The 17,668-nt window shown below is 44.7% G+C and overlaps 2 protein-coding genes across 2 annotated transcripts in view; one reads left to right on the top strand and one right to left on the bottom strand.

The window, feature by feature from the left end:
• Window positions 1–5,246, top strand: part of T265_10635 (hypothetical protein) — a gene marked incomplete at both ends in the record, with an annotated part of 69,773 nt that extends 64,527 nt beyond the window's left edge. Inside the window, one exon of the mRNA XM_009177068.1 lies at window positions 4,518–5,246. Within this exon, the coding sequence (XP_009175332.1) occupies window positions 4,518–4,613 (96 nt within the window). The remainder of the gene's footprint in view (window positions 1–4,517) is intronic.
• A 9,220-nt stretch (window positions 5,247–14,466) lies between these two features.
• T265_15214 (hypothetical protein) overlaps window positions 14,467–17,668 on the bottom strand; it is a gene marked incomplete at both ends in the record, with an annotated part of 8,604 nt that continues 5,402 nt past the window's right edge. Inside the window, 2 exons of the mRNA XM_009177070.1 lie at window positions 14,467–15,141; window positions 17,017–17,242. Of these exons, the coding sequence (XP_009175334.1) occupies window positions 14,858–15,141; window positions 17,017–17,242 (510 nt within the window). The remainder of the gene's footprint in view (window positions 15,142–17,016; window positions 17,243–17,668) is intronic.

Raw genomic sequence — 17,668 nt, forward strand, 5'->3', positions numbered from 1 at the left:
ACAGGCAGAAGGAACGCTGAGCCTGGTAAACCCGCCGCTACGCTACACTGACGATTTCACATTGATTGTTGATGGAACCTCTGCAGCGAAATTGCCAGGTTTTGCGAACAACTTTCAGCAACTGAGCAACATTTGTTACCAACCTCCTGCCACCAAACAAGAGAACGGAGGCAAGATGTGACCGTCGAAATAGGCGTGATATTCGTGCAGGAAATAGGTTTCAGGCCTCTCCTAAGCCAGGAGGAATTACAGTAGAGCAGTGCAGAATATAAACAAGGCACGGAAAATGGACGACAGTTCGATCAACTAACGAATCCTCGCCGAACATCTGATCAGCTATCGGTCATGCGGAAGAGGCAAAATACCGAAAGAAGGATGCGTGGCTATAAATATCGATTGCAGTCATCGCAGACATTTCTGTGTATCCCTATCAACATAGGACACCTTGTAAGGAACCTCCAAACGTAACTGATAAGGCGTGCTGAGGGAGGCCGATGAAGAGTTTCTTCATATATTTACCCAGGAACACAGTGTCATTCTGCATGGAAAACGTGATAATTCCCACCTTACAAAACGGGGCAAGCTAGAATGTAGCGATAGAAGTCAAACGAAAGACCCTACAGGGCGTTGCAGAGAATCGACCAAAGAGTACAGACAGCTTCATTGCAGTCGCCTGGTGGCTTGCATTACTAGTGGTAGTAGTGCGTTAGATCCTACCACGTGATCCTATCCAGATTCAACAGCGAAAGTCCCAATATATGTCTCCATCGTTTGAGTGACTGCGTTAGATGGTGTCCTGTTTTACGACTGGTTTTATCTCTTCAACCAATTGCATCCCATAACTTGGTCAGTAAGCCTTTCTCGTCCCTTACGCGGATGCACAAATCACTATGGAACTAGCTGATCATCAAAAGTCTATTCATTATCTGATTGTATTTGACCTCATTTGAGCCGAAGTCACACGGTTAACGATAGCTTAGTCCATTTGCAACTAAAATTCACGTCGTTAATCTTCAAACACCCCCACTATGCTCCGATATTTCCTTTTCAAATTGTATGCGTTTGTCTTGCTTCCTCTACCTCTACGGTTAGCGTCATTTCCCACTTCTTTCTTCCATTTGTCAACCCCAACTCTCAAATGGTTATCTGCAGACCCGTGTTTTATCGCTGCATTGTAAGCGCTATTACGGCATTTTTTATATCGGTGCACTATCCTACACACAAATTGATTCATGCTTGGATAATAGATGCATCGGCCTCATCCTTTTCGCTAGCCTTTATCGCACGCATGCGCTATTCTCCCATATGTGTGCATAAGTTAATCGTAACCCACTAGCAATCATGTGACGTCCTATATTCTTTGCATCCGATCTGCGTCAATTTGTCCCCCACACCATCAAGTTTAGCAGGGTAGGGTCCTGTACGTAAGCAGCCTTCACCTGTCGTTGATCCACGCACTGCGCTCAATTTTACGCATACCATTTTATTGCTTTGCTTATTACCGCTCCAGTTTCATTGTTTGTACCTGCGACCTATTAGCATCCTGACCTCTCACTTGGCCGGTCACGTCAAATGCTCTATATAAACGCATCCAGCTAAGTAGGAAGCACCTATCTAACCGCACGTGAAACGCTTGCAAGCTAATCGCGAGATCGACGGCCCCTTGATCAGCAACCAATAGAGGCATCCGAGATAACAATATATCGAAGTAGTATCAACCCTACAAAGCACGGCATTTAATCTATTTCTAATTCGTTTCTATCTCAGCGTCATAACTTAGCAGCGGAGCTTTAAAACTCCAGTAAGAAGAATCACTCACGATAATGACTATCGTTTTACTGGATGGGGACCCCGGGGCGAGACACAGTGAATTTCATGGAATAGCTTAGCTTGTTTACTCGGACAACCGGTGACGTTCACAGCTTCAGTGTGTAGCTCTTCCAGTCTCAATTCCTCACCAACGAACTTATCGAGTGATTACCACCCGTTCTTAGTTGTTGTCCACTCACACCGCGTCGTATCCTCATTGAACAAAGTTGCGGTCATTGGAACCAATGTGCCTCGTTACCTGAGCCATTTTTGACTTATTAAGCTCAATCAAATCCCTATCAACCGTGGGGCCTATTGACCTTAAGTTGATGGCATAGGTTTCTGTTCTTCTGTGATCAGTTGACTCACATCACATGAAAGAAGTTTGTTCACAAATACACCCATTTGTATACCAATGGGATTTTCACGGGAGACTCCCCTGAAACTTAGCTGAATCTCTTGTTCATGATATTCTTCAACCCAGTGTGCTTCACCAGGTCGTCGAATATTTCAGTTGGTACGATACTCGAGATATCGCAGTATATTCTCATAAGGAAAATGGCTCAAAAAAGAGCCGTATAAGAGTTTTCTGTAATTGATTTTTTTCTAACGTTCACTAAGTATCCACCTACATCCAAGTGTCTAATGTCTGCAGTGGAGTAAAAATGCAGGTTTCACATGTCTGCATCGGGTCTCAGAGGCAAACCACTGTTTGTCACACAATTGCAGAATGCTGTCAGTTTTCAAAAGCAGTTCACTAGGGGCTTCGTTCGGACTGAGCTTCATCAGGCGGACCATGCTTCACTTTTATTGGCGGGTTTCATTGTTTACCTCGGACATTAAACAAATTTGTTCGCAAGGCGAACGGGAGTGAATAGAAATGATTCTGTGTCTTGGACCGTGTGTTAAAGTCTGTCAGCAAATCTGATAACTTGGAGATGGCTGTGGGATTTTTAGACCGCACGTACACATCACTCGTTTGAACGGTCCTCCGCCTCGGTGGTTTCTTAAAAGGGCGATACTTGAGTCCACTGCTCCTTATTTCGTGTGGACTCCCCAAAATAATTGTATCAGAACAGACGGAGCACCATTCAAACGAGAGTTATGTGAATGCTTTGGTCACGACATTTCGCAATCCTCGTGGAGGATCTGATAGGGAAGACCAGAGCAGCTTTTGTGAACCTGCGTCACCTGTGGCGTAGGTGCGACATCAGCTTCTCTCTGATGGGTCGAGTTTACAATGCTGCGGTGCGCTCCATATTACTATATGGATCAGAAACCTGGCCGCTGCGCGCCGAGGACGTCAAGAATTTCACCGTTTGACCATCAATATCTTCGGAGCATTGCCCGAATTTGGTGGAAACACTGGCTCAGCAATGCTGAAGTACGTCGAATGGTGTTCGGGAGAAATAACTCGCCCTCGATAGATGAACTGATCACACTGCATAGGTTGCGCTAGCTTGGCCACGTGCTGCGTATGCCAGTCGACCGACTTCTTCCAAGGGCTCTTTTCGCACAACCACGTGAAGGGTGGAAGAGAGCCAGAGGCGGTCAAACAATGACTTGGCAGCGAAGTATGAAAGTTAATACCAGCAAAGTCAGATGCGCTGGTCACCGCCGTCTTTCTGGATGGGGACCCCGAAAAGGGCCATATCAATGGTTAGTTGCACTGTCAGACATGGCCCAGTCGTGCCCTCAATGGCGCTCATTCATCCAAGCTATTGCTCTCAATGCATAGCTCCCTTCCCAATCCCCCCATTTAACAGTGCTGCATTTACGCACTACTTTATCAGCTCCCGCCTCCAGTGCACAGCTACCTACTTCACCTCCCCGAATCATTGGCGGACGAAATCGTGGCAGCTGCAATCACTGTACGATAAGTACGTTGTTATAACAGCTGACAATGATGATGATGGTGATGAATCTGGGAGACCTGGGTTAGAAGTTGATAATTATGAATGTAGAATGTGTTTAATCTGGAAAGTTTATCCATTACGATAGGATCGTAAAAGTTAGAATAACGTTTGGCTGCTCTTAAGTAGTTAAATTTCCCGGAGAATTTTACCAATTTAATAGTTCACTTCCGCAGTCTTTTCTGATTAATGGTCATTTCTAGTGGTCTGTGTAAAATGGACCAAAGACGTTCAGCGTTTCAAAAAGCCAGTTGTGTTGCGCTACTAATCAACTCTGGCTTGATCCAGACCTGAAGGTAATCACGGTTTGACTTGGTGGTCAAACGGAGAAACTATGATCTGCTCCGTCTAATTCTGATGGTCTCAGTTGGACATCGGGACTACTGTAAAGGAACTCCGTAACTGAGAGCCAAACGTTGCCATGATTTCTTCAGTTTTCTTGTAGATAGGTTCAGTATTTTGACTCTTGTGGTTGAGCTTTTCAATTGTACTTGCATATCATCAGCAGTTGTCGCGTTTACCGCGCACAAGCGTTTCACCCATCGTTGCAATGCTTTTTCCTTCATATGAATTGTCGCTGCACAACCGACCTCAGTCGGTGACATGCTTTCGTAATAATAAGCTCATATTTGGAAATTCCATTTTTTCATTTGTCACGGTTTATCACGTTGCCTTCACGAATCATTCATTCATCTTGTCCAACACGAAGCGGATTCAGTTTACTTCGCTTGTCCTATCTGGGAGTTGTCTTTGGTGTCGCCAAATCGTTGTTCTTTTTTCGTCTTTTGCTTCTAGGAAGGAGCCATATTCAATCAACCTTGGCGTCGTGGTCTCTTCCCAATCACCTATGTACGCTGCATGTCCCAACGGGGTGAAGCACGAAACTGTTAGCGCCACCCCCATTCCTATCGATCTCTTAGCGCCATTGTCCAACAGCTTGGAGCGGTTATTGGGTGACTAGCTTGAGAACTGAATGTGCTCCTCAGTACTGGCTTGCTGTAGAGCCACATCAGACCTTCCCGCTTGGGTCGGGGCAAAGTGACAGATATGCACACATCACGTTCAGAATGAGGCGCACGCATTTACTTTCCTGTTTTGCAGTTTAATTGTCACTATGGATATTATAATTTCTGTTGATTTTTCGACTGTGATCACACTTCGACCCCAATTCCTCCGTACGTCGCTTTTATCCGGCCTGATTAACACTTGCTTTATGAATCAACGTCGTTCTTATCCGCTTATGCCGATCCGTTTTTATCGTTTTCGCGGGTATCCCCACGGTTGCTTCGGTGTTCTTGCCATCGTGTTGTACATTTTATGTCGGTTCTAAATAGACAACATGAGCAGCAGAATGCGTATATGGTAACTCAGCAATTATTTCCTCTTTTTCCTGTTTTCTTTCGCTTTTTCTTTTGTTTTCACCTTTCATACCTGAGACTCTGTACAGAAGGTGGTTTATGGCCGGTCTTCTTGTGCACGTATGTTCTTTTTTGTTGTTGAACAGTGCCCTTACGTAATACCAGTTGTTCCGTTTTTTCCTTCGTTTCTCTGGTTTGGGTAATTAGTTAGGTGTTGCGATTCAGAGACAGTTGGACCTGCATTCTTTGAGTGTTGTTTTGTGATTTAACATCGGGTATAATGGGAGCTTGGTTCCCCCAGTTAGTTCATACTATTCGGATGACTCTTTCCTCCAACTGCGGATCTTTCGCTGACTTTCAGATGAATCGATCGCTGGTTGCAGCGTCCGAAAACTAAGATCTGACCCAATGAGAGGGCTTCATTCGTATGTTAACACGGTTCTGTAACCCAGGACGTTTGTACGTCCAACGAAATTCATTCCTTGTAACCTCAGGTTTCTAATCGTTATTTTGCTCAAGCCCTCACTAGTGTTATGGATGCATGTTTAACTCTGCTGCCGGTAGATAACTCTGAGCAAACTGACTTGGCAGGAAATGCGTCACTGTGCGCTTATGTTGGAAAACTTTAGTTGGCCTGTGAATGAGTGGTGTAGCGATTGCGATGCTCGTAACATGTCTGTCTCGGATTCTATCGAGTCCTGCCCTGCAATTCACCTGGTTCAGACCACGCCGTCTGGGTCTCAGAGTCTCACCCTTTCGATCAGTGCACTGAAGCTTGGACGTAATGACAGGTAAAAACGCCATCATTCTGCTACCGGTCACATGACATGTAGAAAGCACTGGCCGTCGGTAGATTGCCATCAAATTTAACTAACTGTTGCTGAACGAAATCGTCGTAGATGGGACCTCTGACTACTTACTGTACGCCATTCACTGTGGACTTAACTGGGTTTTCGCTGATTCCACAGTATCGAGAACGTCAAATTTGAAAACTAACAGTAAATGTCGATATGTTCTGTTAATTACCTGGAGAGTTTTTTGTTTTGTTTGAATGGATTATCACAGTGCCAGCCCTGTGTATGTATCTCTGGGAAAGATCAACAATAAATTTGAAGTTGTTCACACCCATCCTTCTGCCACCTTACAGGTACACGTTTACAAGCCAGCTTAGGCTGCCTCCCTCGCCCCCGAGCAAGTTGTTCTGAGAACGGTGATTTAATCTTAGCACCGCCACGTTAAAAACATGTGTTTACGTTTTACTATTATATTTTAGGTGGGTCCGACTCGTAGCGTTTTCCTATTATATTTTAGGTGGGTCCGACTCGTACCTCCGTAATGGTGTTCACCCAACCGCGCACTGAAGGTGTCTTTTCGCACGGTGACGAGACTTGTTCAATTCAATTGCCAAGCTGGACGAACAGACCAAATGCCACCTGGTCAAATAACCTAGCCGAGCCACCATTATTTAGGTACATTGGTTTGAAAGAGTATCGGTAGTGTTCGTTTATGAAATCCAGATATTGTTGCAAGTGCATGGACCGTCAAATCAAGTCAACATTAACCTTAGAAATCGCCTGCGGTAAGTATTCTGCGAACAGTTTGACCGACCATGGGAAACCAGTGTTGCGGTGTGTGGTAGTTCTCTTGACCTTGATCTTCGCTTAACGAACAGTTTGACCGACCATGGGAAACCGGTGTTGCGGTGTGTGGTAGTTCTCTTGACCTTGATCTTGCTAATCTATTGGAGGTTGAGTTGGCTCTCATAAGATCAGAATACGAGACAGTGACTTTCAGATAGGACTGTCAACAACCAATTACCATGACATGTCATCACAAACAACAAGGAAATCTGAGAAAGTCCGTTATATTTGGAAATCTGTTCAAAAGAAAGACGAAATCTTTCTAAGATTGAGGGACCAAAGAGGGAGACAATGTAGTTGAGAGGCGTACAGTCACGGGAACGTGGGGAATTTTTAGACTCGAAGAGTGCGAAGTGGGACGTTTTATTCCTTTGGAAACAAACTGAGCGAGTTCAGGCCAGGAAAGACTGCAAGTTAACATCATACCCCAGGGTTTTGAGGACCCGCATACGAGGATAGTCCGGGAACCCACTGTAAAGTTTTGAAAGCAGCTGCGGATTTTGACGAGGGCTACCGAATGAAAGACAGCATGGAACCTCTAGGCGTATTGGTGTATTTAACACTGAATTGTGATCTTGTTTCATGAAGAAAATGGATGGTGATATTAGCGAATGTACACTCATTTGCAAACTAATTTGGTTCTTTCGAGAGACTCACCTGGAACCCAGTTGAATATCTCGTTTAGGATGTTCTCAGGCAACTGAATGTGCTGAACCAGGCCGCCTCATGTTTCAGTCGCTACGATATTTGAAATATCGCGATACATGTATATCTTTGTAATGTACTACTCATAAGGTTGCTGAAAATCCATCGACAGCCCACGACCGGTTTCGACCTACTTGGGGCTCATCAGGTAGGCGCAGTCCCCGGGTTTCCGTCAACCTTATGTTCTACTTGAAACCAAATTGCACAAAATTAGCGAATATACACTCATCTGCAAACTAATTTGGTATGTTCAATTGCAGGATTTTATAGTTTATCAGGTCTTTGGAAACACAAACCCAGTGCACAGTCACGATGAGATGTTTGGCCAAGAAATAACGAAGCCTATAATAGAATGTGTTAATCGTTATTTTCACTGGTACGCTGCATTCATGATAAATCCTGTCTCAGTGTCTTATCGGCGTAGATGAACGTCAGCCCCGCTTAAATTTCTCCCTCCCAGAATTCCATTTGGACACTTCAACAGTTCTCCAAGTTGGCGGTACGGAGGTGTACGTTTGTTGTCTCATAGCTTAGGTACTTTTTAATTCGCCGTGAAAACGACCAGCGAAGAGCACCACGTGCTCTAAACCGTATTTGCGGGGAAATGTATGCTCACACTTTAATATTGCTGTCGAAGTTACTATCCTAGAAACAGCCCCTTCCACGTACCGTTACAATTCGATTCTGGCGTAAACCGTATTTGCGGGGAGATGTATGCTCACACTTTAATATTGCTGTCAAAGTTACTTTCCTAGAAACAGCCCTTTCCACGTACCGTTACAATTCGATTCTGGCCTCTTTTTCGGTAGGAATTATTTCGTTCACTTGGTGTTCCCCAGATGACTTCGAACTACTGGGTTTCGAGACCACAACCGTTTTGAAAAAAACTTGTTCCCTAAACCTATGGCTTGTTAAGTATGAACTGGCTGATTTCGAACACCGAACTGTTGTAAAGATTGGAATCGCGATGGACAATAAAAAGGTCTGCTTAAATATTTTCATGAAGGAAACTGTTCACAAGGTTACTGAAAACTCTTCGACAGCCCACGACCGGTTAGGCCCTTCTTGGGGTTCATCAGGTAGGCTCAGTCCCCGAGTTTCCGTCACCCTTATGTTCTACTTGAAACCAGATTGGACTGTTTTCGAGAAATACACTCAATCGCGAATCAATTTGGTTTTCACGAGAGACTCAATTGAATCTCTCGTTTATGACGTTCTCCAGCTGAATATTGGGCTCCCTCATGATTCAGTTAGCACGATATTCGAGATATCGCAGTATATTTTCATGAAGGAAACTACTCACAAGTTGCTGAAAACTCTTCGCCCTTCTTGGGGCTCATCAGGTAGGCTTGAATACTCCCACACCTTCAAAAAGAACTCAGATGCTGCACAATGACGTTTTCAAAATCTCGCCCTCCTGAATGTTTTTAATCCGGCTTATCCCTCCATTCAAGTTTATTTTTGAAACAGAAATAAATTATGCATTCCACTTGTTGGACGTTCAATTATTCCGACCATCGACAGGTTCAGTTCAGTGGTCTGTTTATAAAAGCCCATATGAACGGAGTACCACACGGACTTTTACAGTTTCGTGTCATTGAGGCAGAAACCAACTCCGATTTAAACTTTAACGAATCTGCTCTGCGAATATACTGGACTCCGAAATGAAGCACATCGCTAACGTACTCAGAACGTACTCATCCAGAGAGGCTTATAGGAAATGTACCGGAACATTTGCAGCTCTGGTGTGTGCGTTCGCGGTTGGTCAGGTAGCCGTTGAGCTGTTTGCTGATCTGGGCAAGTAGCTTGGACTTACACATCTAGGTGACTACAGCACGGGGTTGGGTGGATTTGCAAACTAACTGTTAGGCTCGGCGAACAGATCAACCACCAAATGGAGGGGTATAGCCAAGGATGCATCTGAATGCCCTATCCAGTCATTTGTCATTAACGTTACTAAGAAGCAAGTCTCCCTGTTGGCAGACGCACTCAATGGCTGCTTAGTCCAGTTGCTACAATGTACGTTTCCGGTTGAAACTTTGCGTTCTTGGTTTTCGTGACAAACTCTGCTGAACTCTGAGACGAGATAATGGTCTTCATTCAGGGTAAAGCTGTATATCCCTTATCCCGTTCTCGTTTCTCTTATCGAAACGTCACTAGACCGAAGGGCTCGGTTGCATCACAGCTTATTGACACCGGTTGCGTGATCAATTCAAACGCGTCGTTTCTTATTACCAGCTGAGTGTCTTGTGGACAGACAGTGTCGATCCAATGGCGTTGGTTCAACTCAGTAAAAATAGTCAGTATACTACTGCCAAATCCTTTACTACACTGTCAAGAGCCACGGGCTGAGTCTGCCCTAGTCACATGACACCATCTGTCCAGTCGCTCAACGGCCCTGTAGACCACCGTACAGCATCCATTTAATGAGATTTGAGTTTCACGGACAACCAACTGTCTAAGCCGACGACGGGATCCAAAAACTTTAACGCTCGTCACTTTCTGTTCCTGTTGAAAGAGGACTATTGCTATCGCACTACTACAGGCGGACCAAATGAACTATTGATTGTCCTGTAGACTAGATAGGCATTCGATTGGTCGCGTCAAATACTTTTTATCACCAGACTAGAAAACTCAGTCAGATCGCGTGCTGTCTATTTTGAGAGAATGCATCTTTCGCCGGTACTGTGAGATATCACGTCAGTAAACTTATCTTAATTCACTGGAAATTTGTGTTCCAAAGCAACTGACATATAAAATATGTCTCCAAATCTCAACAATCTTTTCCTTACAAAGTGATGAGACAAGGTAAACTGACAGACAGAGATAATATCAAGAGGCTCACAGTAGAGGCATCACTATAAACGTATCCTAAGTAGACAGTTCTATCCCCTATACACACGCACACAATGGACCGAAAACTAAAAGACACCGAAGGAAACAGGGCATTACGAGTGGTGAAAAAACTGAAAATATGGTATGTTCCAGGCCCTAGTACCTGTCTGTAAGGTCGAGTCCGACATAGCTTGTACACATAGTATCAGGGCACTCTAACCAGCATACGTGACCCGCTCTTTTCCGCCTTGCTTCTTTCTGGTAGTATACTTTTTTCAGATAATATAACGGATTTTCCGGTCATCTCAGATGGTGGAAAACTGGCTCACAATTCTGTCTGGTGTACCGGTATACAAATGTCCACCTTGGGAGATCGAGAACATTTACGGGATTCGTTCCTGCATGGACCATCAACGTGAGGAACTATGTAGCGACATATATTTACTAGAAAATCGCCCACATATAGCCACTCAAAGCCGTCTGAGTGCTGCTCAGTCAGGCTATCCAGATTGGTTATGGTCAACCTTGCGGCTTACTGTGATATGTCTCGACCACTGGTGCTCCCAAAAAACCGTAGTCGACATTTCCCATTGGGCTGTAGGTGACAAATGAATTTGGGCTCTTGGTAGCTGCCTGCCATCAAACCAGGATAAATGGCGCTGCGATCTGATATACCTGTCAAGTCAGTACAAAAATAGGCTCGAGAAGTAGATGCTGAGTTGACATTCCGGATTTAAGATTACCGTTGAACTGAGATACTGGCAACAGAGCTTTGATGGTCAGCGGATGACACAACATATAAACAGCTGGTTCAGGGGTTTCCAACCTCAAACACTTAGATATCTGGCTACGAAGACACCACTGACAACAAACACATAGCATTTGGTCCTCATATTTACAACCGCTGGAATTCCTGCATTCTCTGTCAAGGTATCCAAATGGCCGATTAGATAAGAGTTACAGCCCTTCGTTTCCCAAATCATCTCGCGCCATAAACAATCTCGAAAACGTTCTCACGCTTGGATACCCATTGAGTTTGGCGAAAGTAATCGATTACCGCTGGCTGACACTAGCAATCCCCACCCAAACCATACAATTCTGATAAACCCATCTGCTTTTAAAATCGTACAAACAGCTTTATTGACTATATTCATCATCACCATCATCATCCTTGTCGGCTGTAATAACCGCTTGCTTGTCGTACAGTGATTGCAGCTGCAACAGTTTCGTTCACCGATGATTCGGAGAGGTGAGGTAGGTAGCTGCGCATTGGAGACGAGAGCTGATAAATTGGTGCGTAAATGCAGCACTGTAGGTGGACTATTAAGTGGAGGAATTGGGGAATTGGAGGAAGGGAGCGATGTATTGAAGGCAATAGCTTGGATGCATGAGCACCACCGAGGGCGCGACTGGGGCCGTCTCACAATGTCTCTAACCATTGATATGGCCCGTCTCGGGGTCCCCATCCAGGAAGACGGCACTGACCAGCGCAGCTGAGTTTGCTGGTAATGGCTTTTATAGTACGCTGCCAATGTCATTGTTTGACCGCATCTGGCGGTCAAGGCAATTCTTGTTCGACATCACTACTCATGTTGTCATTCATTTTTAAAAATAACGGACCAATTTTTAAAATATTCCATATTTTTTCAAACACATTCCCAGTCGGACAGTCTTTTCATAACCGTGTAAAAAGTCGTGGAATCCCTAAAGAGCTCTGTGTCTTCTAACTCCAACCGGCCAAATGCGCAGTTTCACTGAATTTCGGGGATTGAGGATACTAGGGAATTCGGTCAAATAGGTTTAGCTGTCTGCGTAAAGGCGGCAAATTTTTCCTGATGAAAGTCATACCGTATTGGTTAGAGACTTACATTTTCACTAAACTTCGGGATTGAACAGAGAGGGAGAGGGGTAAAATTTTAGTAAAATCACATCAACAGAAGACGTTTTCATCTTGATTTTACTACTTCTGCGATGCTGATATAAAAGCAGCTTGGTCGTTAGGACGACCGGATGAGGAAAATGGAAGCTAGATTTCATAGGCATTGCTCTGTAACTCTTTATGGTGACAGAAAAAATGTTCCTATGGACTGGTACCTTGAAGCCCTGTCGATTACACGATCTACGTCAGGTTTTTTTCAATTATGATGTTCTAACAAATCGAGGAGCTTCTCTGATTCCACATCAAGAACTCTTTCGAATCATGAGTCCCTCTGTAATGGGAGTGAAGCAGTTGAAGTGATCTGATTCGGTCGCTCCTCCAAAGTGTGCGTAAAAGCTACCTCGAAATACTGAAACAAACTCATACAAGGAGCATTTGGTTTGAAAGTTACTCAAGTTAGACAGCGTTTGATGGCCACATAGAAGGGAAATGGGATACGTCATCTTTGCGAGTACAGTTTATCTTTCCCCCTGAAGTAACTACACGCACGGCGATCATGAAATCCGTCATTCTGTGCAGGACAGACTCAAACTGGCCTGAGACCACTAACAGAGTGCCAGGCACTACGACTAGAGAGGAATTCATTTTGATCTGTGTGATAATGTCTGTCTGCGGAGGGTTATAGCATGAAAGTTTATGCATGTGAAAAGCGTGTTTCTGCCGAGGATCAGATAAGCTGTTAGAAATCGCTACATTCATAGCAAGTCTCCAGAGAGCGTGACTGCGTTCTGTGAATGATTCAAAAAGTCTTAGTGGTGTTCAATACTCAGATATGTTTGATACGCATGAGGGAATTGGTTGCGCAAATATGTGGACTGATGACTTAGCGCTTCATTGAGTTTGGCAAGTGTATTGCAAACAGTTCGTATTGATTCGTAGACGTTGAGGTAGGTTGTAGCCGCGTGTAAACAGATTCTGCTGGTCGGAGACCACCAGTGAGTACGATTGATTTTTTTGGGAGGGGGGGGGGGGAACAGCCCATTTGTTTGACTGACTGACTAGTTAGCATACAGACCACTTTTGTGCTTCATCTCTCGGCAACGAAACCGGGAGATTTTGCTCTGTTGGTTATACCGTAACGCTACCGTTTACAAGGTTCCGTTTGTGTTGATAATCATTTGCTCGGAAGGCTGAACATCTAGATTTTGGTTGATTGAGTATGTTCTAGAATATTCTATCTCCTTCAGTCACTGTGCATTCAAGCGACAAGGTCTTCAGTTTTTCAAGATTACGTCGATGACTATTGATTTTCATACACGGAGTTAGTGACGGCGGGTTTCGCCTTGCTACGGCCGCTTCATGCCCATTTCTTCTTACGAACACTTTTCTGATGTATACAATTTCATCTTTGCTATTTTTTGTATTTTATCTAGTAAAAGACAATGTATGATCCTCTTCTTTCAATTTGCCCTTCTAAGGATAGGTTTGTGTGCCATGATTGTAAAAAATCTTGAGGTTTCGACAACTGGATTTTCACGGGAGACTCTCTTGCCTATGATATTCGTCAACTGAATGTGCTGCACAGAAGGGGCCTCATGTTTCATTCGAGGTATTGAAGCGCTTTTTTCATTAAGAGGTTCGGCAATGAATCTCGATATTGCTGTTTCAACAGAAGTCCCTTTCATTGGCTAGTACACTTGGTTCAGCTGTAGCACCCTTTCGGTGCCTGTCATGCCACACGAAGGTTCCACGAAGGCTGGAATACTGCCAGGTCGCCCAAGACTAGACAGAGGTCGGTTTCGAACCACGGACATTCCGGTTAGTAAATTCGCGCCCTAACCACTTGGGCCATCTCGCGCTTCTAGTATACTTACCCATCAAATATGAAGTACGTGCCAAGCTGACTCAAGGTCGTGCAAATTTATCGTTTCTGCTGTGTTCAATTGATTAAGAAACAGTAGTCATATATGTCCGACTGACCGATGAGCAGCATATTCATACCGAAGGATAACGTCCGTTGTCTCCTACCTTGGCTTATCCGTGTGAGCTCACCACTAGCACTATGCTTGCTTCAGAGCATATGAGTCGATTGGAGGCAACATGCACTAATGATCATCTGACCCAGTTCCACCGGTGTATTTTGATACCCAAGAGATTGCACTTGTGATCTGTACCCTATCCTGAAAAGCAGAGGGACGTCTGTTGTTGGTGCAATGATGGGTGCGCCAAACGCAGGTAAACACCTGGGCATATTCGTAAGGAAACTCAACTTGCAGATTGGGTGATCAGATGAGCGAATTATCCTACTTTTGAAGATGCAGTGTGGAGTCACAACATCAAGACACAACAACTCGTTCCACCACGACAACAAAAAGAATATGAAAGGATTTTATCGGTTCAAGTCAGTTTATTATAAGATATGAAGAGGCAAGGAAATATAGCTTGAATAGAAGAGAAAGAAAGGCACGGTCTATCAGGCACCGAGTGACTATGAGGAAGGAAAAGACGAATCCAGTCAAACAAACTTTTGAGCACCTAGAATTGTATACAGATGTTTTCAACATCTTCCTCGGATTCCGAAAGTCAGTCAATGAGTGTAAGCAGCGAACGAACGTGGAGGTTAAAAACAACAACAAGGTCAACTTCGCATTTCTGTTTTCAAATAAGAAGCATTTCAGTCCACTGGAGAACTCGGGGATAAGTGGAACAGTAAACGTATCAGACACTGGGTTCAGTGGTTGTCGGTACTATAGATGTTTCGGGATCTGACAAGGTAGTCGAATCAGGTTCTGCTTGCGTGTCAGACTTACACGAGTTCGATGATGATTTGGCTGTGGCAAGTTTCTGTTCTAACAAAGTAATCGTTCCAAGGACTTGTTTTATCGCCTCCCGCCGTTTATTTCGCACATCTTCGTCGCCATCAGCCTCGATCTGGTCAATTTTGGAAACTAATTTGTCCAGTCGATCCTCGAGATAGATGTATTGTTTATCTTTTTCGGGTGCTGCAAAAAAGAATGAGATTAGAACACACTACTGACGATATGGAGTGAAAAGCAGTACGGCCTGGTCAGTCAGTGTAGACACCTGAGGCGGATCGGGAGTGCCTAAAGTTGGACGAAGGAAGTTGAGATAAACTTGTTTGTCTGCAGATGTTATCTGTCTAGTGTCTTCGTCACAGCAAGTCTGAATGCAATTATATATATAAAACTGCATACAAGCAAGCACTTCATTCCGTCATTTTATCCTGTACACCATGACCCGTTCGGCGCAACATTCAGTAAGACGCTTGTGAACTATGTATGGTGAGCTGGCATCTGCTTCTGGATTTACTAGATTTACTTCTTCAACGGAACTCCGCGCAAAGTAGATAATATCACGTGTGGTTTGTGGTGAGCCACATTCACAACTGAATGAATCTGCAGTACCCGGTAGACAACCGAGCAAACAAGGCCCGAGAGTGAGGGACAGCTCTGAGGCTATCAACCATCCCATGATAATAAATATATAAAATTGTTCAGCTGTAGCACCCTTTTGGTGTCTAGCAGCCATGCCACCCGAAGGAAGCACGAGGGCCGGGATACTGCCAGGTTGCCCAAGCTTAGACAGGGGAAGTCGAGAGGCGGAGGTCGAATTCGAACCACGGACCATCCGGTCAGTAACTTCGCGCTTTAACAACTTTAACAAGCCATCTCGCCCCTAACCCATGATTGTCAAATGAAACGCAAGCAGCTGAGACCCACTGTTCATGGGAAAAGCCTGCATCACTCATAAGATGCACCTAGGGCAGAGACTTCGAAACAAAAATAGTGGATTGGCCTCGGTTTCCGGGTTGGCTTGTCAAACTGAACGAAATCAATAGACATTCGCATACCATAGGTAAGACCACAACCGTGTATCCACTTGAATGCTCTGTACCCGAGGGAATAAGACCAGAAGAAACAGGTTGGGGACTTCCTAAAGCCAACTAAAGGTCGATAGTTGTCAATTCAGAAGCGAGATTTAAGGCGGAAGGAGAACCGATGAGCTTAGTCAAGCTAGATCTGTGTTCGGTGTTTGCCAAGGGATTCTGTGTATTAGTGTGGGTCACCAAGTGTTAAGGTGATGGGGAAACCTACACGGATTTGGGTCCAGCTTAAGATCTAGTTCTTCCGGATCGGTTTACGTGATGACCCCTCTTGAATGTCGTTTACGCTTTTCGTGTGTCTGCGTGGATGAGCTAGTGCTCAACCCAACTTTGGTCGCGTTGGAATTTCCACCCCCTTTCCCCTGTCTTTGCTAATGATTCTACATGCATTGACGACCGTAAACAGTTACGTGTCAACTCGGCTTATCTAAGACCGCCTTCAATAAGCTCGCCAGTTCCACACTCTCGATTCTGTTCGTGCTGTGATGCTTGTTTGTTTCCGCCGCCTCGGCTATCAGCAGCTGTGGCGTGAATCACAGTCCCCGTCTTAAAAGTTCCGCATTCTCCAGATCTATTCTATGTCCTATGTCCAACACATGTACCGCCATAGCTGAGCCTTCGAGCAGCATTTGGTACTCCTCCGTATTCCTTGGTGGTTTGTTTATCCTCATTTTATGCCCAGAATTTATGGTGTGCAATTCCCTGGCAGTTCGTCAATCAGTGGATCAAACCAACGAGGAGTTGTGCAGTCTGTCTTGATGAAAAACACTGAAGCAAATGGAGGCGGTTCACTTCTGATGAACAGCTTGTAGAGTCGTAGTTTGTATGGAACTGCAGAGAAAACAGTGGTATATTGCGAAAGCATGGAGACTAATGGCACTGTTTCGAAAACTAGTTGGTTCACACACAAACAGATAGCAAAAGAGAGTGATAGATCTGTGACCTAAAGGGCGCTAAACGAACAAATACTCACATGCAAATGCATCAACCTCTGGTTTAAGGAGTTCCAACTCATCCAGGGCCTTTGAAATCAAGTCATACGAGGTGACCGGAGGTGGTTGTGGCTTATCTGCAGCAGAACTGGTGGGCGCTTCAGTCGGGTCTTTTGTGGATTGCTTCAGTTTGTCTACGCTGACCGTTGGAAGTTGAGTTGGAAGCGAGTAGTAGGGTAAGGGAATCGGTTCAAAAGAGGGAACGGTCTGGACAGGACGAAAAGATAAAGACAAGAAAGATAAGATACACAGTAGACGCATTCACATCTGAAGGAGAACACAGGCAGATGCTTGACAACGACGAGTACACGACAATGATACTAACTAACTCATGTGTAGCCCCCTCTGACCCAGCCCACGGGTCAGAGGGAACACTCCCAGATATCCCTTTAGACAGATTCCCTGCCATCATTCTAAATTGTCTAACATAATGCGATCAAAGCTACCTAAGAAAAACACAAAACGGTAATGCCCAGGAGATACCACCGTTGTGGTGTGGGGAGTGAACGTTTGGGTTTCTCGTGGGCGACGGCCTTCCGGACGGACTTACCTCCGAGACGATGTCACGTTGTATTGTATTCACCGCAGCCCATAAACAAAAAAGTGTACTGCGATACTATATGTACTATACTA

Source organism: Opisthorchis viverrini (genome assembly GCF_000715545.1).
Source record: "Opisthorchis viverrini unplaced genomic scaffold opera_v5_400, whole genome shotgun sequence".
Lineage (NCBI taxonomy): Eukaryota > Metazoa > Platyhelminthes > Trematoda > Opisthorchiida > Opisthorchiidae > Opisthorchis > Opisthorchis viverrini.